This window comes from Macaca mulatta, chromosome 3, assembly GCF_049350105.2.
Source record: "Macaca mulatta isolate MMU2019108-1 chromosome 3, T2T-MMU8v2.0, whole genome shotgun sequence".
Taxonomy (NCBI): Eukaryota; Metazoa; Chordata; class Mammalia; order Primates; family Cercopithecidae; genus Macaca; species Macaca mulatta.
The window spans coordinates 145,685,131-145,710,614 of NC_133408.1; the positions used below are offsets into that span (position 1 = coordinate 145,685,131).

The 25,484-nt window shown below is 38.6% G+C and overlaps 1 protein-coding gene across 4 annotated transcripts; it reads right to left on the reverse strand.

Moving 5' to 3' along the window:
• Nucleotides 1–2,435: 2,435 nt before the first annotated feature.
• Nucleotides 2,436–25,484, reverse strand: SYPL1 (synaptophysin like 1). 4 transcript variants are annotated; one of them, XM_077994744.1, is made up of 7 exons: nt 25,319–25,484; nt 24,970–25,041; nt 24,136–24,213; nt 11,740–11,864; nt 10,265–10,472; nt 4,889–5,077; nt 2,436–3,868 (listed from the first exon to the last, which is right to left on the reverse strand). In XM_077994744.1, exons 1-7 carry the CDS (start codon nt 25,367–25,369, stop codon nt 3,734–3,736), a joined length of 858 nt encoding a protein of 285 aa, XP_077850870.1. In that variant the 5' UTR covers nt 25,370–25,484; the 3' UTR covers nt 2,436–3,733.

Here is a 25,484-nt window from a genome sequence, read left to right on the forward strand (position 1 = left end):
AATACATAAAGAGCATGTCAATTCAACAGGAAAAAGCATCACAACAGAAAAATTTGCAAAGGATATGAATAGGCAGTACAGGGTAGTGGAAACCAAATGGCCAATAAATACAGGAAAGGACCACCAACCTAAATAGCAATCAGAGTAACATAAATTTGAAAGCATCAAAGACACAATTTCAAACTTATCAGATTGGCAATAGTCCAAAAACATCAGGTTACTGGCAATATGGAGCAAGAGGAAATCTTATTGCTGGTGGAAGACTTTTTATAAGCATTTTGCTGAACAATTTTGAAATACTTAGGTTACAATGGAAAACATGAACATCTCACATTCCAATAGTTCCCACTTACAGGGATAGGTCTTAGAGAACCCCTCACACACTGCAGAAGAGTATTTGTGTGCTATTTTTAATAGTGAAAGGTAGGAAAAATGTAACTGTACCTCAGTAAGGAAAAGGATTTATCTGTAATATTTTCTTTCCTTAAAAAAAAATCTGATGCAAAGCCAGGCGTGATGGCTTATGCCTGTAATCCCAGCACTTTCGGAGGTCGAGGTGGGTGGACTGTCTGAGGTCAGGAGTTTGAGACCAGCCTGGTCAACATGATGAAACCCCATCTCTACTGAAAATACAAAAATTAGCTGGGCATGGTGGCAAGCACCTGTAATCCCAGCTACTCGGGAGGTTGACGCAGGAGAATCACTTGAACCCGGGAGGCGGGGGTTGCAGTGAGCTGAGATCGCACAATTGCACTCCAGCCAGGGCAACAAGAGTGAAACTCCATCTCAAAAAAAAAAAAAAAAAAAAAAAAATCTGATGCAAGGCTGGGTATGGTGGCTCACACCTGTAATCCCAGCACTATGGGAAGCCGAGGCAGGAGGATTGCTTGTGCCCATGAGTTTGAGACCAGCCTGGGTAATACAGTGAGAACTTGTCTTTACAAAAATGTTTTGAATTACTAAGCATGGTGACACGTGCCTGTAGTCCCAGATACTGAGGCCAAGGTGGGAGGATCACTGAAGCTTGGCAGGTGGAGGTTAACAGGGAGCTGAGATGGCACCACTGCATTCTAGCTTGGGTGACAGAGTAAGACCCTGTCTCAACAAACAAACATCTGATGCAAATAAAGCATTTGTTAAATATTATTTTGTATGCTTACCCATTAATCTCAAATACTATATGAAAACATTTTAAATGTGAAACATAAGCAATATTGCCTTTAACATTTACAGTAGGTTAAACATCTATTGAAGTGACCTCTGTTCACAAAAACATTAGGAACGCTCATCTTTTTATAAATAATTCTCTACAACTTAACACCTAGTAAGTAAAGCTTTTATTGCTTCTCTCCTGGAAATTATCCTATAAATGGGTTAACCTTGTAATGCTGATTCAAAAGCAGAAGTGAAAAGGCAATAGAACTCCTTTTAAAATCTATTCTAATATCAATACTTTTAAGTTTTAAATTTTGATCTCATTAACCTTACGAATGTCAACCAACAGAAAAATAAAACACACCAAAAGATTCAGAACTCTTTAAGGACTGTAAAGGGAGAAGCCTGAAAGCCTGAAGTCAATCCTCCCTTTGTCCAAAACCACCTTAACGGCTCCAGCCCCATGAATTCCTAGTTTAAGAATCTCTATATTAGAGGCTATCAAAAGTTAGTAATTGTAGCTAACTTTTATAGAGTGCCTACTAAATGCGGAACACTGTTCGAAGGGCTTTACATTTATTAAGTCACTTTTAAATCATAAACACACTGAGATCAGGAAATTGGTTTAACTATTCTTAGTTTCAGTTCCCCGTAGAACACTACAATATTTTGAGAAAGATCATCTTCACGTAACTTTTACTACAGTATGGTTTTAATTCTGCCACTTTATTATTAGTCCTTGTTAATCTCTTACTGTGCCTAACTTTATTATAGGTGTATGTATGGATAGGAAAAAAAACAGTTCGTATAGGGCTTGGTACTAAACTTGGTTTCAGGCATCCCAGGGGGTCCTGAAACATATTCCTAGTAAACAGGAGGGAACTACTTATTTCCAATGTCCACATAAGCAAACTGAGGCACACAGAGGGCTATTTGCCTACAGTTAAATAGCTAGTAAGTGGTGTAGACAAGATTCAAATCCAGGCAGTTTGGTTGCAGAGCATATACTCAACCAGGAATCTTTGCTAGTTAATTAGACAATTAATGAGAAAAGGTGTATCAGGAAAACTTAATCTGAGAGTTACAAATAAGTATTTTCTAAATGAGGTCGGAAGAAAAAAGGGTAAAACCAGAGTCTCCAAAGCACTTCTGTCTGTTGTATTCCTTGCCAAACAATAAAACTGTGATTCTGTTTCCTGCTTTGAAAATCAGTTCTGTTTTGTACTGCTCAATGCCTTTAAGATGAAGGTTTCTTTGTAATATTAACAATCAGTGCACTCTTTCTTTCAACTCCTTTATTAAATTGGTTGCAAAAAAGATATACATTCTTATATTGACAATTCTTATCATGAATAAAAGCATCAAAAATAAGGCAACAGCAAGATGTGCTTCACATACAAACAATCATGTTGTAAGAATAAGAAACCTGAATCCCTGTACAACAAAAAGATTAGGAAGCAAAATGTGAATAAGCTTGTATTCAGAATATACCTATATGTGTGTGTGCAAAGACAATACACTCATCATATACCTCACTTAGGTTCCTTTATGATGCATAATTCCTTAATCATTCATTTGTGAAACAAGAATGAATATTAAGAAACATGAAATCCAAATTGCATTTATTTTCACAATATCAATGCTAAACTCAAAATAGCAACTTCATTGACTCTCAATGGTAAATTTCAAACATGGAAAGCAATCTTAATTTTTTTAACCCTGTGAATAGGGTCTGCAAAAAACAGTGGATTATTTTGATTACAAAGAGGCTGGGTCTCAGCCTGCACTTAAATAGCATGAGCAACAAAGGACAGGAAACAAATATCACTAAGAGTAATGCCCATACATATAAAGATATCTAGTTGAGCCATGTTCTTTCTACTTATATAGCAAGCCTATTAAACCACTAGCATAATAGATTATATCTCATGAAACAGAATTACTATATTAACTACACATCTATCAGAAATTTCCAAATCCCTGCTCCCAACACAATTTTAGTACACCTATTAAGTACCACGGGTCATTTAGAAAAACAGAAAAAAATATACACCTAGTCTTTGCAATTAAAATCATCGTAACATAAACAATGTTAGATATAAATTTTGAACTCAATATGTTTTTCCTACATATTTATGTAATCAAGGCTTTTTAAGCAAAGACGGGTCTTAGGTATATGATCTGTACAAACTTACAGTAGTGTATATTCCAAATAAAGATTTTTCTTCCTACTATGGTATGACAATATAACTGCTTTCCGAATGAAGATACATGTTAAGGCTTAAGGTGTAAACACTTTGGAAGGCAAACAGCTTAGTGAAAAAAATTATGGTTCATTTCAAAATGTGTATCATTTAATAATAGGCCCCTGAAGTTTCAAATTTACATGTGAGAACACATTTACATCTTAACTTTCTAGGAAAGGCACAGGCTTTATGTAAAAAAGCAGCAAAATTTTAAACCCACCAATATACTGACAAAGCCATTACTTTTATTAGAAACAAATAATGCTTCTCAAGATGTTGGCAACATGTCATAGTATCAACATATACTTCATACAGTGTATTTTTCCCTTTAATTATATTCCGGTAGGAGGTGGAATACCTCCTTGGCTATGAGGGGCAGACGTATTTGATGGACTGTGTAGGCTGGTCTCCTTGTACACAAACCAAGCATTTCCTCCCCAAAGTATCATATTCAGAAAGCCAAAGATCTACGAAAGAGAAAAATAAATATGAAAATCAAATACCTACTTATAAAAATTCATGCCCTACATGAAAAAATCTCACTTTTTCTTTAAATATTTTTAGGCAGTACGCCATTATTTCACTTAAAGTTTAATACTAAATACAATGTGAAATAAAGAAGGAAGACTATATTTCAACGTACAAAATGTGGTTATATAAATGACTTATTCCCAATGAAATAAGGCTAAATCTCTAAATCTGTAACATATAAAATCATGGCTAAGAGATTTAGCTATTCTTCTGAATGCTTTCACTTTCCTCCTATTTAGAATGATTATCAACTGCTCGTGTACCTTTTCCCATTTACCTCTTATCACCCCCTCCTACCATCTCTTCTACTCCAATCCAACAGTTGCAGCTACAAAAAAAGAGGAGTCACACAACTTTATTTCCCATCCCAATTAGTCAACCTCAAAGAAATTAATCTTCCTGGCTGGGTGTGATGGCTCACGCCAGAAACCCCAGCACTTTGAGAGGCTGAAGCAGGCAGATCACTTGAGGTCAGGAGGAGTTTGAGACCACCTGACCAACATGGTGAAACCCTGTCTCTACTGAAGATACAAAAGAATTAGCCAGGAGTGGAGGCACATGCCTGTAATCCCAGCTACTTGGGAGGCTGAGGCAGGAGAATCACTTGAACCCAGGAGGTGGAGGTTGCAGTGTGCCAAGATCATGCCACTGCATTCCAGCCTGAGCGACACAGTGAAACTCTATCTCAAAAAAAAAAAAAAAAGAAATTAATCTTCTCAGATATAAATCTGACTAGATGAAAGAAAGTCTCAGAGATGAATAAAATCATGATCTTGTTTACAGGCAATACTTTTTTTAAACAAACTTTTCTTCACTAACCACTATATTGTAACTAGAATTCAGATAGCTGAGTAAAAATAAAAATCATCCAGAGATTTACTGAAAGCTATTGCTTTCTTGAATTACTAGTACTTTAAACAAGTATATGAAATAAATTATAAATAATGCATACATACCACAGATACATTTAGGGATCCCATACTGGTCACAGAGCCAAAGTAACACAGTATTTCTTTCTTCTTACAAGGTGAAAGTTCCTGAACAATATTGTGACCGGTAGCTATTTTAATATCTGTCAGAGCTTTAGCCCAGGCAGAAGTGCTCACCAACCACAAAAAAGTGGCAACAAGTGTAACAACAAAGTCCTAAAGCAAAAATCAGTAAGAGTTAATAATGAACAATTAATTTTAATACTAAATTTCAAATCCATGATGAAGAAACTGAGATTACATTCAACCTTATGGTACTGAGAAATGGCCTTCATGATATACTTTATTAAAAAAGTCAGTGAGCATAGTAAACATTGCTGTTAGTGTTACAAGCACAGTGCCTGAGTTACAACAGTAAATAAGACTCAGTCATCTCCTCAGAAGTCTAAGATTTTCACACTAGAAACCAAAGTTTTATACACCCTTCATCATAACCTCACCTCAGCCACTTACTCCCAGGATCATACCTTGGACCTTGTCATCACCAATAACTGTATCCTTCCATACTCTGTTTTTGATCATCCCATTTTCCGATAACACCTCTTTCCAGCTCACTCTCTCTGGCACCCCAATCCTAAAACTCCTTTGACCCCACCAAGACCTACAATCTGATCCTACTGCTTTCTTACTGTCTCACCACTTCACTAATGTACTCACTTTTTTTTTTTTTTTTGAGACAGAGTCTCGCTCTGTTGCCCAGGTTGGAGTGCAATGGCATGATCTCGGCTCACAGCAACCTCTGCTTCCCGGGTTCAAGTGATTCTCCTGCCTCAATCTCCCAAGTAGCTGGGATTACAGGTGCTCACCACTACACCCAGCTAATTTTTTTTGTATTTTTAGTAGAGATGGGGTTTCACCATGTTAGTCAGGCTGGTCTCGAACTCCTGACCTCAGGTGATTCGCCCACCTCAGCCTCCCAAAGTGCTGGGATTACAGGCGTGAGCCACTGCGCCCGGCCATTCTCACTTCTTTTAATCAATTTCTACTCTAAGGGCCTTCGTTATCATCCCTTGCATATACTCTCAACTCCCTTATCCTTCTTCTGCAAAGCTCTAACTTTAAACTGAATTCTCCATGAGATGAATAATAAAATGGTGAAAAGCACACACCAGAACGGTATCTCCTTTAAATTTCCTAACCACAAATTTTAAGAATGCTCATTATATTAAAAAAAAGGCAACAACAAAAATCTCCCAAGACACCTTATCACTATTAACTCTGTACTGAATCCTTTGCTATTTATTACAAAGAATGGGATGGTTTTAATATTTTAGAATAAATGGTTCTAATGGGTGGTTTTAATATTTTAGATCATAAGTCCAATCTTGTTTGATCTTCCTTCAAATTAATGACCAGGTTAGGAATAATATAAAATTTTTATCTTTTGGATGCTATATATGCTAAACATATACATACACTCAAGGACAGGCGCTCTTATACATCTGCAGCAAAAATCTTTCTAACCTCAGAATGGGTTTTGGAGCTTATCACAGAAGCATTTTGTTTTTTAAATAAACCCAATTAGTTTTTAATTATTTTGCCAGCCACCTTTTAGTCATTTATTAGGTTGGTGCAAAAGTTATTGCGGTTTTTGCTATTTATTTTAATGATAAAAACCACAATTATTTTTGTACCAACCTAATATTTAGGATAAATACCAGTGACCTCTTACGAGATATAGAAGCTATGCTATATAGCTTGCCCACTTGGTCAAGACAACACTGAATGAATACTTAAGATTAGAGAACCAAAAATAATTACTAATTACACAAACACGAAAGTACATGCACTTTGTATCTGAGCTCTCTGCTGCTACTTGTCCTTTTAAAAAACCTAGATCAAAGAGAAAAGCCTAGAAATATAGCTTATATTTTCTGCACTGTGGAAGTACTCCCCTTTTTACTGCTGTACATCTGCTATACATTCTGCTGCAGGTAGACATTTTCTAAACACTTGCTAGAAATAGTGTCTTTTGGAAAACTGATGAGTAACATGAGGTTATATCGCATGTTAAATAATTTCTCTTTACGGAAAAGTTCACAACTTTGATCAATATATGTCAAATCCTCCTAATTTTCAGGTATTTTCTTCCTTCCAAATTCTTTTTTTTTTTTTTTTTTTTCTGGTTATGCTCTTAAATCCACTTGGATGGCTTGGGGTATGACATTCTTCTATTTCAAAAGCAGGAACTTTTCTGAAAATGATGCACAAAGTAACCTAGGTTGAAGGAACGTGGGGGAATTCTGGTCCCTTCAGATAGTATTTGCTCTACTCAGGACTCTAGTCACACTGCACTCTAAGTGAATGGTGCCACCTGGAGCTCTGCAATGCACGACCTGCAGCTGCCCAGGGCAGCTCTACTCCTCCCAACAATTCATAATGTGATTCATAGATTTTTAGAATTTGGGATACCCTATTTTTGTTTGGATTCATTTTCTGGTATTCTCAATTTTCCACATTGCCTTGAAACCTTAAACTCCTGCTACTTAACAAAAAAAGTGCTATATTTACTTCAAAAGAGAATTGAAGTAGATTTAAATTTTCATAATTGAAATACTCCTAGAAACACCTTAGCACAGAATTGGGAATATTGCTAAAAGGGCTCATTAATAGTACCTAAAAATTAATGTCATATTTGGCTATATCTTTAATTTTGGGTATCTCAACCCACCCCCCACCCTCTACTTTTTTTTTCCCCTGAGATGGAGTCTTGCTCTGTCACCTAGGCTAGAGTGCAGTGGTGTGATCTTGGCTCACTATAACCTCCACCTCCTGGGTTCAAGTGATTCTCCTGCCTCAGCCTCGAGAGTAGCTGGGATTACAGGGACCCACCACCATGTCTAGTTAATTTTTGTATTTTTAGCAGAGATGGGGTTTCACCATGTTGGCCAGGCTGGTCTCAAATTCCTGACCTCCTAGAGTGATCCACCCACCTCAGCCTCCCAAAATGCCGGGATTACAGGCATGAGTCTGTAATCAGTCTCTCACTGCACTCAGTCTCTCAAAGAAAACTTTTAAATATTTTTATGGTTAAATTAAAAATAGAACTGAAAATTAAATTTAGAAGCTAGACTTTTATAGACAAGAAGCACCCATTATATAACAATAAAAACCTACTTAAGGAACCAATTCTGGATTATTTCTTTATATGACCACTAATTGGTCATTCGGAGGTGGAAAATTACTTTTTACTTTTCTGAATGATACAACTAGGTCAGTTTTATAGTTTTATCAGACAGAAAAACCACCTACAAAAACAGGTCTGAATGCTGCTTTAAGAAGTGTAGTATTTTTAAAAGTTTACTAGACAAAATATGAGAAATAAAGGGCACATTGATAGATTTAGTAAAAAAATTTGTTGGGATAATGACAAAATGGCGAGAAATAGCTTCTAGTTATAAAGAATTTTAACGAAATGTAATTATCTATAAGATCATTCTAGTTCCCTTTTCAATAAGATTTGAAAAGTCTGCAGAAAACATAGATTCCTAACATGTATGTTGGATAAGCACTGCAAATTAAAACAGTTGACATCTTATCTTTTTAACAACCGAGAAGTATTTTATGCAAACCTCTAGTTTTCTTATGTCTCCTATGACATAAGAAACAGAATAAATCTGAATGATAGAAGACTGTTGTATTACTTACTTATCATTTCCATTCTTATGATCCAGCAGCAAAAATTAAAAATAAATAAGTAAATAAAATTTGTAATCTTATTTAATATTCCTTCATATTTAAATAGCCTTCCCTTTAAAGTAACTTCACAATAATTAGCAGATGTGTTTTCTCATACATATGAATGACCAGTATCACACATAAAAAACACCTCTGTTCTCCCTTTAAGTTACTAATAACTGACTTTGTAGTTACTCTTTTTTTTGAGATAGAGTCTCGCTCTGTCGCCCAGGCTGGAGTGCAGTGGCCGGATCTCTGCTCACTGCAAGCGCCGCCTCCCGGGTTCACGCCATTCTCCTGCCTCAGCCTCCCGAGTAGCTGGGACTATAGGTGCCCGCCACCTCGCCCGGCTAGTTTTTTGTATTTTTTAGTAGAGACGGGGTTTCACCATGTTAGCCAGGATGGTCTCGATCTCCTGACCTTGTGATCCACCCCTCTCGGCCTCCCAAAGTGCTGGGATTACAGGCTTGAGCCACTGCACCCGGCCTATAGTTACTCTTTTATAGTGGAGGTGTAACTTAAAACCATGATTTATCTCTGGATTTGCCACCAATAATCCAGGGCAGATCCTACTAACTAAATCTCAGAGAATATTTCTAGCTCAGTAGGCTCTGAAGCCAAAAGTATCAGGACTTCAAATCTAAGTCCTTTGTTGATACCTCAAAGATTCAAAATTAGTTCATGGCTGCCACTAAGGCTGAGTATAAGAATTATCTGGGTCTGATTTTAAATTAAGGAGTTTAGGGACATAGACCAGGAATCAACAAACTTCTTTCGAAAAGGGCCAAATAGCAAATCTATTTTTTATCTCTGTTACAACTACTCAACTTAACCACTGAAGCAGCCACAGGCAATGTGTAAATGATTTTGTATGGCTGAGTTCCAAAAAAAACTTTATTTAAAAAAAACAAGGCCAGGCTCGGTGGCCACACCTATAACCCCCAGGACTTTGGGAGGCAAGGCAGGCAGATCACTTGAGCCCAGGAGTTTGAGACCAGCCTGGGCAACATGGTAAAACTCTGTCTTTACAAAAATACACAAAAAGTAACTGAGTATGGTGGCTTGTGCCAGCTACTCAAGAGGATCATTTGAGCCCAGGAGGTTGAGGCTGCAGCAAGCCAAGATAGTGCTACTGCATTCCAGCCTGGGCGACAGAGCGAGACCTTGTCTCAAAAAGTAAATACATAAATAAAGAAGTAAAAGTAAAAAATAAGACAGTGACCTCTGGGACATAGTTTGCGAACCCAAGATATAGATAATTAAGCTCAATAAGTTTTGTAGAAGTATAAAGTGAGCCTTCAGGGAAAGAAAAAAAGTAAGAAGCAGAAAGACTTATGAGACTATGTTGTGATAAGTAATTCTTCAAATTAAAAGAGTTAATTTCGACTTAATTTTTTTGCTATTTGTAACCTGATGTGCTTTATTACATATGTGAGTTTCTTCCAAGTTAAAATAGAGTTAAAAAAGAAACAAACTTTCTTTATAGTGCAAATAGGCTAAAATAATTGAGTTAAACTTAATGGGAGAGAGCTCAACCTTGTGGCAAACACAGGCCAAAATATGCTGAACTGGCTTACACCAAGAATTTTTATTTCCAGTATAAGAAAATCTATATTTAGCTTATACAAATTATTTTTGGATTAAAAAAATAAAGTGATTACTTACAATCATAGGAAGTTTGCGACTATCCAGATACAGACTCGTGTAGCCAACATAAAGCAGAAGGGCAGCAATGCAGTACAAGAACACAAACACTGCAAAGGTAACATAGAATTGTGCAGAAGAAGAGTAATCGCCTATGAGAACGTAACTTTTCCAATTTACATCACATATGTTTACACCTGGAGGTGGCTGAAATGATGCCTCATTCAACCTATTAAAATAAACGTATGAATTATTGAACTTTCCCAGCAGAGACAGAAACATTTATGCAAAACAATGAATGACACTTCAAAAAATACTCCCCAAATATATTAAAAACATTCCTTTGGGGAAAAAAAGTAAAATTCAAATATTATATTTAAGTAAACCGAAATTTTCATAATAAATGTATATAAGTTATACCTGGTATTGGTTTACGATACACTGAATATAGACTGAATTAAATACTTTCATACCCAGATACTATCTTCCTGCAGTAAAAAATTAGGTAGGAGGGATTATACCACATGGTTTATACTTTGAGACATCATATTTCATTTTGTGTGGCAGAGTATGTGTGACTAGCCCCAAGAGAGCCAATTACAACAATGATTCACATTTTTAACCCTGGATCAATAGTTGCTAACAATAAATATTGCCTTTCATTTTTCCCAACCATAAATTGTAAAAGACTTGTCACTAAAGATGCTGTAACAGTTCCTTGTGAGAAGTGTCTAGGAGAAAGGATACAAGATAGAGAGGTTTTGATGATGACTAACCACTTATTATCTGACTTATCTTTAATATGGAGATTTTATTTAATCATCAAAACAGCCTTACAAGATAATACTTCCAATTACTGGACCAAAAAATTGAGTCTAGGGTCAAGTAAGTAAAGTTAGTAAGTGAAAGAAGATTCTCACCCTGGCTTAAACATAGGACATATTCAGTAAACTTTTCAATGGATACTGATGTTAAACAAGACTTCACAGATGAAATATTCTTCTGTAAGTAAAGTCACTTACTTTAAGAAAGTATGGCTTTTTGCTAATGAATGAAATACGGAATCTCTTTATATACATCTATGTCTTAAACCTATATAAAGACATAAATATTCAGTAATTGCAAAAAACATTGAGAATCTGGATTTTTCTAAGTTATGTTTCCTTCTACATTAGGGCTTCCTATATTAAGGTGATAGAACAATCTCTAGTTTGCTTTATTTTTACTGTTAGAATAAAATTATCAAGGCAACATCACATTGTTATAAAAGTTTCTGAACACTTACTCTCACTTTCTGTCCTATTTTGTTACAGACCAGGAGATGTTTTTAGACAGGCATGGGTCTGTGTACCACAGTTTGGGAGGTAATGATCACTTACCAATGAGCATGCAATCTAAATTTTCTACCCTCTACAATCAATAAATTGCTGGAAACCTTAATGACTCACTGTGAAAGTAAAAAGAGTAGTGAAACCATTAAAATAAATATAACTCACCTGAATGGATAACCAAAAGTAGCTGTAATAGTTTTATTCTCGGTAATTGTGGGAGGACAACTCACTTGAATTTCTGTTTGGCCCTTAAAACCTCCACAGGTGGCAAAAGCAAAGATAGAAGCAATCTATACAAAGTAAGATGAAAAAAGACAAAAGAAAAAACAAGATAAGCATTACTACACCCCAAACAAGGGTCACTAAAACTGTAAGCACACTGATTATTAAAAATTGGCTCACTAACATTCTAGAAATTCTTCTTTTTTTGAGACAGGGTTTCTGTCGCCCAGGCTGGAATACACCGGCATGATCAGGGCTCACTGCAGCCTTGGCCTCCTAGGCTCAAGCCGTCCTCCCACCTCACCCCCCAAGCAGCTGCATCACAGGTGTGCACTACCACACCCGGCTAATCTTTTTTTGAATTTTATTAGAGATGAGGCCTCGCTGTGTTGCCCAGGTTGGTCTTGAACTCCTGAACTCAAGCAATCCTCCCATCTTGGCCTCCCAAAATGCTGGGATTACAGGTGTGAGTCACTGTGACCAGCTCCCCACTACCCTTTTTTAAAGAGATGCGTCTCACTCCGTTGTATAGACTCAAGTGTAGTGGCACAATCACAGCTTACTGCAGCCCTGAACTCTCAAGTGATCCTCCCAAGGAGCTGGGACTAAGGAGTGTGCCACCATGCCTGGCTACATTCTAGAAATCCTTAAACACAAACTAAAATGGTGAAAGACATTAAAACATTCATTTGCAAACCTCGACAAATGTGATTTTATTTTCCCCTGAGTATAATACAGAAATTAATGTACCAGCCCATATGACAATTCATTTGTTCATACTTTAGTGTATCTACTAAGTATTAGTATGAAATGTAGAGGGAGACTCATTTATTAGTATCAAAATCAAAATGGGTAAATTGGAGATATTTTTATTTGGAATGCAAGTTACCAGTAATTTGTAAAGCCAAGAGGCTGTAAGCAAAGAAGAAATACTATTTCATGAGCCTGTTAAGCCTCCCTTGTGGGTATTTCCAGGTCTCAAAAAGTTGTTGGAGACTTATTTTCCTAATCATGCATATGCTTAAAAAAATGAATGATGGGCCGCGCGCGGTGGCTCAAGCCTGTAATCCCAGCACTTTGGGAGGCCGAGACGGGCGGATCACGAGGTCAGGAGATCGAGACCATCCTGGCTAATATGTCTCTACTAAAAATACAAAAAACTAGCCGGGCGAGGTGGTGGGCGCCTGTAGTCCCAGCTACTCGGGAGGCTGAGGCAGGAGAATGGCGTAAACCCGGGAGGCGGAGCTTGCAGTGAGCTGAGATCCGGCCACTGCACTCCAGCCTGGGCGACAAAGCGAGACTCCGTCTCAAAAAAAAAAAAAAAAAAAAAAAAAATGAATGATGTTCTCTCAAATACTATCTAAAACACAAAAAACGTGGAAGCAACCTAAATGTTGAGAGGGAATCAAAACTATAATTCATCCACTCATTCATTCATGCAATGAAACATTATATAGCTGTTGGAGATTAACAACATAGAAAGTGTTCATTACATATAAAGTAAATTTAAACAACAAAAACTAGAAAGGTTATGCATCAAAATTTCAAGGTCACCTCTCAAAGGAAGATAAAAAATAATTCCTTTTTATTTTTGTACTTGTGAATTTTCTACAAAACAACACAAATAAGCAAAAAACTCCAGATGTGCTGTTAAAGTCCAAGAGCTCAATCTTTCAGCAAGTGGTGATGGCTCTATTTTCAAAATACATTTGCAATCTGACCACTTGTACTGCCTCCTGATCTGAACTACCATCACCTCTTGCCTGAATTTTGCACTAAATGGTCTCTCTGCTTCTGCCCTTGCCCCAGCTTCAGTCTGTTATCAACATAACAGCCAAGACAATCTTTTAAAAATGTAAGGCAGAAAATGTTATCCTTTGCTCAAAACCCTCCAATGGCTTTTGAGCTCTCTATGAATAAAAACCAAAGTTCATATAAAGGCCTGCAAGATCCTTTCTTCCCTTATATTTCTGACCTCATGTTGCTACTTTTTCCTTTACCTAATCTGTATACACAAACTGCTTTCCGTGCAACACCTTTAGTGACATGGGATAAACTCTTCCTTCAGGACCTTTGCACTGGCTATTTCCTCTGCCTAGAATACATGGTTCACTCCCTCACTTCCACAGCTTCCTGTTCCAGTATGACCTTCTCCGAGAGACCTTCCCCTCACTACACTATATCAAATAACAGCACTCCTACACAACCTATTCCCTCTACTCTATTTCTCCTCTGTTCTAATTACCACTGCTTGACACAGTACTTAATTTGTCTGTCTTTCCCTAGAATAGAAACTTAAAGAGGTCAGGGACTTGGTTTTGTTCAAGATCATACACACTTAGCAAGCGGTAGTAGATAAAATTCAATGCAGATTTGATATCAAACCTTCACTGTTGAACACTTGATATAATGCCTCCCATGGATTATTCCAGGGCCTTAAGTCTTGTAGGCCATAATCCACATTATAATAATTGTCAAGGGTTTGTTTCCCCTCCCTGCCCCCACAAAGAAGAGATACATGAAAAGAATCTGGTTACAGAAGGGAAGAGTCTGAGGTAATGTCCAGCACATAGTTTGGGGTCTTAACTGTTAAGAGGTGATCCCTGGTTTTCATAGGATTTCAAAATATGTAAAAATAACTTTCCTTGGAAAATGTGTCATGAAGTCATTTTTCATTATTCGTACTAAATAATGTTTTATGTTTTAAAAAAAAGGTAAAGATAGAAGAATCGATACTCTCTCAGAATAAATATGCATGAATACACAGAGTGAAAAGGCCAGAAAATGAGTCCTGAGCATATAAAAGAAAAGAAAAGAAATTAGATATACAAATTGAACCAATGGAGCAGAATAAGGAGGCCAGGAATAGACTAGTGTGTATAAGACAAATTGTATCTAACAGAGTTGATTTGTAGATCACAGAGGAAAGGAATGTGGTGGTTTTAAAGATATGCCCACCAACTCTTTGATAAAACTCCCATCAAGAGGTGGAGTTTGATTTCCCTTCCCTTGAGTGTGAACTAAATATAGTGACTTGCTTCTACAGAATAGAATATGGTACTGCGAAGAAATGGGATGTCTTTTCTGAGACTCAGTTATAAAAACATTGCAACCTTTTTTTTTTTTTTGAGACACAGTCTTGCTCTGTCACCCAGGCTGGAGTGCAATGGTGCAATCTCGGCTCACTGCAACCTCCACCTCCCAGGTTCAAGCAATTCTCCTTCTTCAGCCTCAGGAGTAGCAGGGGTAATTACAGGTGCCCACCACCATGTCTGGTTAATTTTTGTATTTTCAATAGAGACAGGGTTTCACCATGTTGGTGAGGCCAGTCTCGAACTCCTGACCTCCAGTAATCCACCGGCCTTGGCCTCCCAAAGTGCTGGGATTACAGGCTTGGCCACTGCACCCAGCCAAAGACTGCTTCTGTCTTCCTTTCTCACTCCTGAACTTTCCCATTCTCTGGGGGAAGCCAGTGGCCATGTTGGGAGGATACTGAGGCAACTTTTAGAGACTCACACGGTGTGGAATTGAGGACTGCCAGTAACCACATGACTGAGCTCTGAGGTTTGCCAACAGTCATGAGAATGAGCTGGAGACCCTGAGATAACAGCAACCCCAGCCAACAGCTAGACTGCAATCTTATGGGAGACCCTATGCCCAAACCATAGCTAAGCTGCTCCCAGATTCCTGACCCACAGAAGAATGGGTGAGATTTATTATCTCACCTAATAAAGGTCAACAGACCTTTGTTTTAAACTGCTAAGTTCAGCGTAATTTGTTATACAGCAATAGATAACTAATACAAGGAAGAGTTGTTCAGTAAATGGCCCAGATGAGCTGCACACAAAAGCAAAAAGTCTTTAAAAGAACCATAAAAGATTGTTAAATTCAACTACAGAAAAAAAATTGTAATCAAGTCAGCTGTTGAACGTAAAACAAGCTACCAATTAGGTGAACATATTTATAATAAACATAATGTCACAAAGGATTTACTAGTATATGGATCTAAGAGAAACCCTTGCTCTCGTGTACTAAGAGATGTATAAGAATGTTCATAAAAAACGGGGAGGGGAAAAGCAACAGGAAAATGGATAAAACACCATAGTATATTCTTACAATGGGAAGTCATATGGCAAAAAAGATATAAGAATTACAACTGCCTACATCAACATAGATGAATCATAGAAATCCAATGCTGAGTTAAAACAAAAACAAAACAAAAACATGTTGCATATGACTACCTAGAGTATAAAACCATTTTTTAAAAAGCTCTGTTTACCTGACTACATTACACCTGCCACTATTTTTGTTCAGGCCGTCACCATTTTTCACTGGGCGTAACCCAGCAGACGCTTCCTCTCATTTCCAATTTCATTCCAATTGATACTCATCTTCTATAATGTGGGCAGTACAGCTGCAGTACCCAGTAATGCTACTTATGAGTCTTGAACACTTTACATGCCACTAATCTAAATTGATATGTACTCCAACTGCAAAATACACACTAGATTTTGAAGATTTAGTATGAATAAGATGTAAAATATTTTATTAATTTTTATATTGATGACTTGCTCAAACAATAATTTGGATAGATTGGATTAAGTAAAATATATTGTTAAAATTAATTTCACCTGTTTCCTCTTATTTTAGTGTGATTAATAGAACACTGAAAATTACTATGTGGTTTGCATTTTTGATTTCCATTGTATTTTTTTGTACTGGACAGAGCTAGTTTAGAATGATGTCACACTGATCTGAAATAAAAATCTGATCATGTCCTTCCCATTTAAAGGAATTTCCTCAATTGCTTTTCAACCTAAATTAAACAAAAAATGCTCAAACTTCTTAATTTGGCATAAAAAGCATGGCTGATTGATGCTCAACTTTATAGATAGATTTATCTGTAGTGTATCACTGCCAGGTACTGTATGATTCTGTCACATTATACTGCTTACTGTTCCTGAAACATACCATGTATTTACGTCTTAAATGTATATGCTGCTTCTTCTGGGAATGCCCCATCTCTAATTAGCTCATTCCTTGTGGTAGAACTCATGATTCTTCTCTTGAGCTATCACAGACATTAACTCTATTATATATGAACTCTACTATAGGCATTTTTCTTGTGTAACTTGCTTTATAAAAAATAAAATGGGGCCGGGTGCAGTGGCTTATGCCTGTAATTCCAGCACTTTGGGAGGCCATGGCAGGACGATCGTTTGAGCCCAGAAGTTCAATACCAGATTGGGCAACACAGTGAGACCCTGTCTTAAAAATAAAATTAAATTAAATTAAATTAAAAAATTAAATAGAAAAATGAATTTCCTAATATAACAAGTAGCAAATAAATAGCATACAGCACTACAGCTTGTTGCTTTCAAGACTATTACTTCTACTGCTCCTTTGCCAGACTGTCATGTCTTTGCACCTGGTTTTGTTTAGCATTTTCAATTTTCAATGACTAGCAGAAAACCTGACACATAGCAAATGCTCACTAAATAACTGCTTAAGGAAAAAATAATTTCCAATAACTTATAAGTAAAACCATATTTTGAATCTTACATAATTATCATTTTAAAGCTTTTTGTTATAAGGATAGATAAATATCACGACAGCAGTTCTGGTCTTTATCTTATAGAAAGAAGGGACAAAAGCACATATTTTATATTAAACAAAGCACAAAATTATGAGGGCAAAATATCCAACTATCTCACTTCTCCCTATATTCTACTGCTATTTTGATCTAGACTGGAAGTTATATACTGGCAGCCTGATGGTAAAACCTGGCCTGCAAATATATTTGTGAGGCCTTTGCAGTATTACAAAAAATGTGAATTTGCTGTCATTGTTTTAATATCGCTAATTTAATAAATTAAATTAATTTAATTATTATTAATTTCAATATTACATATAAAAATTTGGATTTCCTGCTTTTCCCGAGTGTGTATGGGAAAGCTGAAGAATGGCAACATCAGACCCACATTCTCATAAAGCAACAATCAGAGAGAACTGAGTGACAGATGTCACTTATGGCAGAGCATGTGCTTTCTAGGTTATCTGCTTCTCCATTGTCTTAACAGCCCTCAGGATGTGTGTTAGTTGCCAGTAAGTAATCAATGACATACTATTGTTTTTCTTCTAAACATCTTGCTTCACTCATTTACTTTAGAGGGTGGTTCCTATGACCATTTCAATTTCTAACCCTAGTCTAAAATGAAGGAGTACTGGTGTTCTGATTTATATTTTCTGGCCACTTTTGAAACTCATTTTCCCATACACTCCTACCCCATGAAGAATGACTGAAACTACTGACATGGAATTCTATCTGCAGAGTAACTAGTAAGAATCCAGGGGCAGGGTGACAGCAAGGTTCTGTTTAGGTCAGAAAAGTTACATGTTCACATACAGCCCCAAGTATCCAGAGAAACAGTCTCACTTACCTCTCTGCCCACCAGACCCATACTAGACGACCACCATGGCAGATCTTATTCACAGAATTGTAACCTCAGGGTGAAAATTACAGCCTGGTTTTCTGGAGCACTAGTCTCCAAAGTAGACTGGAGTAGTCAATTAACTGGTGCACCAGAAGAAAATATATAAACTTCTATTTAGATCTACTTTCAGACTTAAATAAGGAATTGAAGCTTTATTGCAATTAATATACCACTGAAACCCATGCTAGGCATGCACATCAGAAGGTCACATGTCAGTACAGCATGTGGGTATCCTGAAGGTAAGGGGAATCTCACACATGGAAGGACAGACAGTGATAACCTCACCTATTCGTTCACTTTTAGTGTTCATGCATTACAATGTGAGTGGGCCTGGATTTATGGAATAAATTGTCTAGTTTTAACCAAACTAACCTTCACAAAATTGTCCTGTGGCTTTAAAATGTCTTCAAAGAAACTAGAGATTGGTAACACACACACTCATGTATAAAAGAGAAAATGGAAGCATTCATACTCTACGTATACTCTATGATTAATCAGCCATATTACAAGGTAAAAAAAGACTACTTAATGAGATCACAAGAAGGTGGCAAAACAAAAAATAATCAGAATAGTATCTGAAACAAGGATTTAAAAATATAAACAAAATTTGCACTGAGTATATAATATACCTTAAGATACTAACTGACATAGTAAAACATGCATCTTAAGTTGTAGATGCATATTGTGGCTCTGTCTATAAAATTTTGTACTAATAGGCATTTATGATAAAAAAAAAAAAAGACTCTGCAGGCTGGGCACGGTGGCTCACTCCTGTAATCCCAGCACTTTGGGAGGCTGAGCCGGGTGGATCACCTGAGGTCAGGTGTTCCGAGACCAACCTGGCCAACATGGTGAAACCCCGTCTCTACTAAAAAAAAAAAAAAAAATTAGCTGGGTGTGGTGGTGGGCACCTGTAATCCCAGCTACTTGGGAGGCTGAAGCAGGAGAATTGCTTGAACATGGGAGGTGAGGTTGAAGTGAGCCAAGATCATGCCACTGTACTCCAGCCTGGGTGACAGAGCAAGACTACATCTCAAAGAAACAAACAAACAAAAAAGACTCTTGAGGCTGGGTGCAGTGGCTCATCTCAGCATTTTGGGAGGCCAAGGCAGCAGGATTACTTGAGCCCACGAGTTCGAGACTGGCCTGGGTGACATGGTGGGACTCTGTCTCTATAAAAAATTATAAAAGTAGCTGGGTATGGTGGTGTGTACCTGTAGTCCCAGCTACCCGGGAGGCTGAAGTGAGAGAAAAGCTTGAGCCTGGGGAAGTCAAGGCTGCAATTAGTCGTGATCGTGCTTCCGCACTCCAGCCTGGGTGACAGAGTGAGACCCTGTCTCAAAAAATAAATAAAATTTAAAAAGAGTTTGGAGACCTAACTTCTATTGCTAGACCATGCTCATTCTGAGGATTCTACAGGAGAATACTAGTATTCACCTGGTTTATGAGTGTTGTTTACACGTTTCTAGCTGCAGGATCCTCACTGCTATTTAATTTCGCCATTAATCTGAAATCATCTACTTAAATTTCTTTCTGTCCAAGGTTTAGTTTATCAAAGCAATAACTTAAATCTTCAAAAATAGATATAAAAGTATATTATGTATGAATGTTTACATGCAAAACAAATGTATGCTGGTTTTAATAAGTCAAATGATCATTCAATACTTAAAATGAACTATTACAGCACGTTTGCCTTTACAATCAAAAGATTAGATGCCTAGAGCCAAGGTATTGATTTTTATGAGTCAAAGTCTGAAATGTTTGCTAAAGTTATTCATTTTAAAACATGTATTGTTTTTGATGGTGATATTTCAGTTTATTCCCACTGGGCAATAAAGTCAGTTACAAAGTGCTTCAGTTTCACTCTATCTCCGTTTGCTTCTAATGTACAATAGTAGAAAATTCTAAATAGCCTGCCAAGATAATTCAATAACCCTTAAAAATTTGGATTATGGCTGGGTGCAGTGGCTCATGCCTGTAATCCCAGCACTTTGGGAGGCTGGGGCAGATGGACTACCTGAGGTCAGGAGTTTGAGACCATCCTAGTGAAACCAGGTAAAACCCTGTCTCTACTAAAAACACAAAAATTAGCTGGGCGAGGTGGCGCATGCCTGTAGTGCCAGCTACTTGGGAGGCTGAGGCAGGAGAATCACTTGAACCTGGGAGATGGAGGTTGCAGTGAACCAAGATCATGCCACTGCACTCCAGCCTGGGTGACAGAGCAAGACTCCATCTCCAAAAAAAAAAAAAAATTGGATAATGAGAAGTAAACTCTAGAGTTCCTGCTGAAATAAACGGCTAGTTTTTTGCTAACTCCTAATCATTGTATGTTGAAAACATCTTTATGTCACCTTAAATCTCCGAGGAACCTAAATATATTTATTTAAAAATCACTTATCAGCCAGGTGCTGTGGCTCATGCCTGTAATCCCAACACTTGGGGAGGCTGAGGCGGGTGGATCACTTGAGGTCAGGAGCTAAGAGTCCAGGCTAGCCAGCATGGTGAAACCCCGTCTCTATTAAAAATACAAAACTTAGCTGGGTGTAGTGGCGAGTGCCTGTAATCTCAGCTACTCGGGAGACTAAGGTAGAAGAATCTCTGGAACCTGGAAGGTGAGGTTGCATTGAGCCGAGACCACACCACTGCACTCCAGCCTGGACAAGAGAGAGACTCTGTCTCAAAATAAATAAATACAGAAAAATAAAAATCATTTTCTAATTGCTCTACTATTTTCATGTCTTCTGGAGTGAATCAATATCCTGACTGTTGATCTGGCTGGCTGTCTTGAAATAAGCCTGTCACTTTGTGGAAAACTGACAGCATTTGTTGCCACTGACATAATTTGGGTTTTTAAGTAAAAATTAGTTTTCTTCATGTGTTTTAGGATATTTGATATAGGCTCAACTTGATTGTCCCCTCCTGCTTCTATCCCTGTCTAGTGGCTTTATGGTCATGGTCATTTCTGCTTGGTCTTCTGAATCCCCTAGTCCACAAACACCACACCTTATGACGGGACCCCCAAACCACCAACATAAGTGAACATACAAGTTATCACAAATCCAGACCTTAAGCCTGCAAGTAGATTGGTCCAGGTCTTGAGTGGCTATATATCTCTCTTTATTTCTACACTTTTAAGTACTCAGCTTTATTTAAGTCATAAATCCAGACAGTCAGTTGAGTTTTCTCCAGATTTATTAATAATTACCAAATTTGGGAATAGTCTTTCTCCTTGCCATATTTTCTGTTCTGTTTCTGGTCCCCAGTGATGTTTACCTCATCAATTCTCAATGTGTGGTCTGTGGACCCCTGAAAGCTCCCAAGAGTCTTTCAGGAGTTCATGGAGGTAAAACATTTTCCTAACAATACTAAGACATTATTTGCCTTTTAGACTGTGTTGACATTTGTACCTATGAAGCAGACATACTGGTGGGGAAAACTGCCGGGCTTAGTAAGAATCAAGAAGAATACCAAACTCTATTTCATTGCCACACACTTGTAGTTAAAAAAAAACCAAAAACAAAAACCAAAAACGAACAACAACAACAACAACAACAAACACCGGTTTTACTTAAGAATGTCTGATGAAGCAGTAAAAATTTTATTAAACCTTGACCCTTGAGTTCTCTTCTCAGTATGATAAAATGGGAAATGCAAATAAAGACTTTTGTTGCATACCAAATACAATGGTTGTCTCCAGAGAATGCATTTAAGCAACTGAGTTGTAAGCTGAACTAGTGGCTTTTTTTTGTAAACACCAAATTTCTCCCATCTTCACAGTCAAACAGCAGTTTATGCTGTCTTCACTTTCTTACCACACTTTCATTCAGCCTACCAAAATCTGGCTTTTTGATTTTACTGAAACTGCTCTTGCTAAAGCCACCAACAGTATGATTAGTAAAACCAAGGGATGCATTTTAGTCCTTATTTTACTTAACCATTCTATTGCACCTAATGTTTTGGGGTACTCTTTTCTTGAAATTCTAATAGTGATGTCAAGGCACTATTTCCCTCAATTTTCCTAACCATTCCTTCTCTCCTTTGCAGGCAGATATCTGCTGTATCTGCAGCCCAAACTCATATTTTAAATTCTAGATCCATATATACAACTGTATCCTATAGGATACCTCCAAAAGATCTAAAAAGACCACAAACTCAATACATCTGAAACCTCTGACCTTCCACAAAAATCTGCTCCTCCTCCTCCTCCTGACATACCTTGAATAATGATGCTAATGGCAACCAAGTCAGAAAGACAGCAGTCATCTTAGGGTCCTCCCTCTTCGTTACCTTCCATACATAATTTGTAACCCCCTTTTGTAAACCCCTTCAGTTCTACTGAAACTAATTTTAGGTCCTCATAATTCCTCAATCAACAGATTTCCCTTCCTCCAATTCTGACCTTTCCAATCCATCCTTTTAGAAATTTTCATTTTGTCAGCAGTGTAGAGGGATGGTTTGGAAAGTTCAGAATTGGAGGAAGAGAAATTTGTTCATTGAGGAATTATGAGGGCCTAAAATTAGTCATATTATTGACTTGTTTAAAGCCTTTAAGTAAGTTCCCATCCCCTACGGCAGGGATTATGGGCTTGAGTGGAATAAACACTCCAATATTCTGTACCCTGCACATACGCATTTTCTTAAGGGCCCAGATTCCCAAAGATTAACCCTAGAAGCAGCGAACCTCTTTGAAGTGTTTTCAGAATAATCTCAAACTGTATCCTCCAACCCAGTATATATTCCAACTAACCCCTAATTACTTTTAAGTTCTCATACAGGGTTATGCTGCTTCAGCATTTCCTACCACTGAATGTAAGATTCCTTCTGCCTAGAAAGTCACTCCCCAAGTGAACCAGTACCCATCCTTCAAGTATTCCTTCAGCTATGAAGTCCTCCCTAGTGCCTCCAAGCAAATGCTCTCTCCCTCATTTCTTCTACTATTCTTTGCATACACCTTTATTTCAGTTTATTATATGGCATTTTCATATTTTTATGTCCTTCATCCTTAATAGATCATGAGAAAAAGACCATGTTTTGTTCATGTTGGTATGCTAGTGTTTAGTACAGATCTGGCATAAAATAGTCAAATATTCATTGAATAAATATTTACCACACCATTAACAATGTGTAGTCTTTTCATAAAAGGCTCTCCTGTGTAATAACAAGCTGTTCAAACTGAAAGTAGTATTTCCGTAAGATGCTTAAAAAGGGTATTCTTCAAAATACATCAGAACACGAATGAACTTATCACTAGTGCTTGAAATATTAAGGAAAAAGCTAAATCTACAGTTGTTTAAAAACTTGACAAATAATATAAGCACAGATATAAACAGCTGCCTCTTCATTTAAGTGGAAATCTAAATTATTAGTTATAAATTTAACTATAATCCTCAATGAGACTAAATCTAGATGTAGGACTTTCTTAACGTTTATATTTGATTAGCCTCGTTAATGCGATTTTCCTCTTGCAATTTTTAAATGCTTTAATCATGGTTTTCTTTATACTTAAATCTGGACTTAGGTTTAAAAAAATCAGGTATATTTATTTATGCGTCTTTAAAGTAGTCATTCGTGTGAAGTCAGCACTACTTCAGTTTTCAGAAAACACACAAAATGTTCAGTGAATGGTGAAACCCTCTAACCCCTTGGGCGGTTACAATGGTCTAAGTAGAAAATCACATTAGGTACCCATCAGAGAAACTGAGTTTCAGTTGCTTTTAAAAACATCCCCGGTAGGTTATTTATAACAGGAAATTGAAAGTTCTTATTCTTCTTCACCACTCTATCACTAAAGAAAAGGGCGAAAAAGCTATGGATATAAATGCTGCTGTCTATAAACACAACTTGCCTGCAGAAATACGTAGTGGGCCACGAAGTTTGAAGGAAGCCCGCAGTGCCAGGTATATTCACCAACTCCTCCAAGTGACTGATCATTGCCAAGGTCGAATTAATAAGTGTTCTTTGATGTTAATGATTGTTAATTTCCTGAGTGTTCTCAGGAAAGGACTAAAAGCTGACTTTCCAAGCAGGATGTTGCTTGGAAATACCCAAAACAAACTCGATGTTCATTCCTAACGTGTTATTAAGTGAACCGATCTGACTCCATGCGTTTTGTTAAAAGGCCTTTCCTTCGTTCCCCTGGCCCACAGTTTATTTTTGACTATTTTTAACTCGGAGCCCATCTTAAAAACAAATTAAGAACGGAATGCTCGCCAAATCACGTCTACAAGACAAAATCGGCTTCCCAGGGAGCTGGACCTCGAGTGGGCACCGGCTGGGACGTACCCGCTGAGCCTCTCCGCAGAGCGCGACACCAGCCGCCGGGTTTCGGTTAGACCGCAGGAGGAAGTTTTCCCTTCCTCTGCGGGAAGCGGTGGAGCCAAGGGGAAATTTGAACTCCCACTCCACCGGGGCACCCAGAGGGGAGCTCCGGTGTGGGAGGGTGCTCCCAGGGGAGCCAGGCGGCCGAGGAGCTCGTGATTCGACGCCCGCCGCGGCGTCTCCGCCCAGCGCGGGCCCAGGCCGCGGCCTCCCTGCCCTCCCTACCGTCCACTCCCAGTCCCGGGGCGGCGGCCTCAAAGCCCGCGCGGCAGGGCAGCGTCCCGGCTCGCAGGCCCCCGTCTCCCTGCCTAGGGCGCCGCGCAGAGCGGCTGCGGGCCTGGCAGGCGCGGGCTGCACTCACCCACTCGAGGACCTTGATGAAGCCGAGTGGCTCCTTGAGAGGGTTGAGATTGATCTGGAAGCCGGACATCCTCTGAGGGAAGGAGGGAGAGAGAGTCAGGACGACGGGGCGGAGAAGGAGGGGACCGACGAGACCCGAGCAGCCCGGCGGCGAGGAAGGGCAGGCGGGGCGGGCGCGCTGGCCGGGCTCGGAGGCGGGCCCGGGCGGCCGTGGGGCGGGGCGGGGCGGGGGGGGGGGCAGCGGCGGTTGAGCAGCTGGCTGAGACTCTGGGACAGAGACTGAGAAGGGCGGCTGGGGAGGCGAGGGGCGGGCCGGGGCGGGGACCGGGAGGCTCCGCCTCAGGCCGCACCTGGCCAAGTCGACTGATCCGCTGGCGAACCAAGTAGATGTTGGGCGCCATGCTGCGTGCGCCGCGCCCCCTTCCCTGCAGTTCAGCCCCTGGCGCTCGGTCTCCCCCTGCGCACGCGTGCACGCGTGCGCTCCTCGGGCCCGCGCCGCGCTTCCGGACCCGCGCG

What these genes read in the sequence shown, in the direction of transcription:
- SYPL1 (XM_077994744.1), bottom strand. Translation starts at nt 25,369, where the DNA reads ATGGCGCCCAACATCTACTTGGTTCGCCAGCGGATCAGTCGACTTGGC. An exon ending in GGATCAGTCGACTTGGCCAG is followed by an intron (nt 25,042 to 25,318) that starts GTGCGGCCTGAG and finishes TCCTTCCCTCAG; the next exon opens with AGGATGTCCGGCTTCCAGAT. An exon ending in TCATCAAGGTCCTCGAGTGG is followed by an intron (nt 24,214 to 24,969) that starts GTGAGTGCAGCC and finishes GGCAATGATCAG; the next exon opens with TCACTTGGAGGAGTTGGTGA.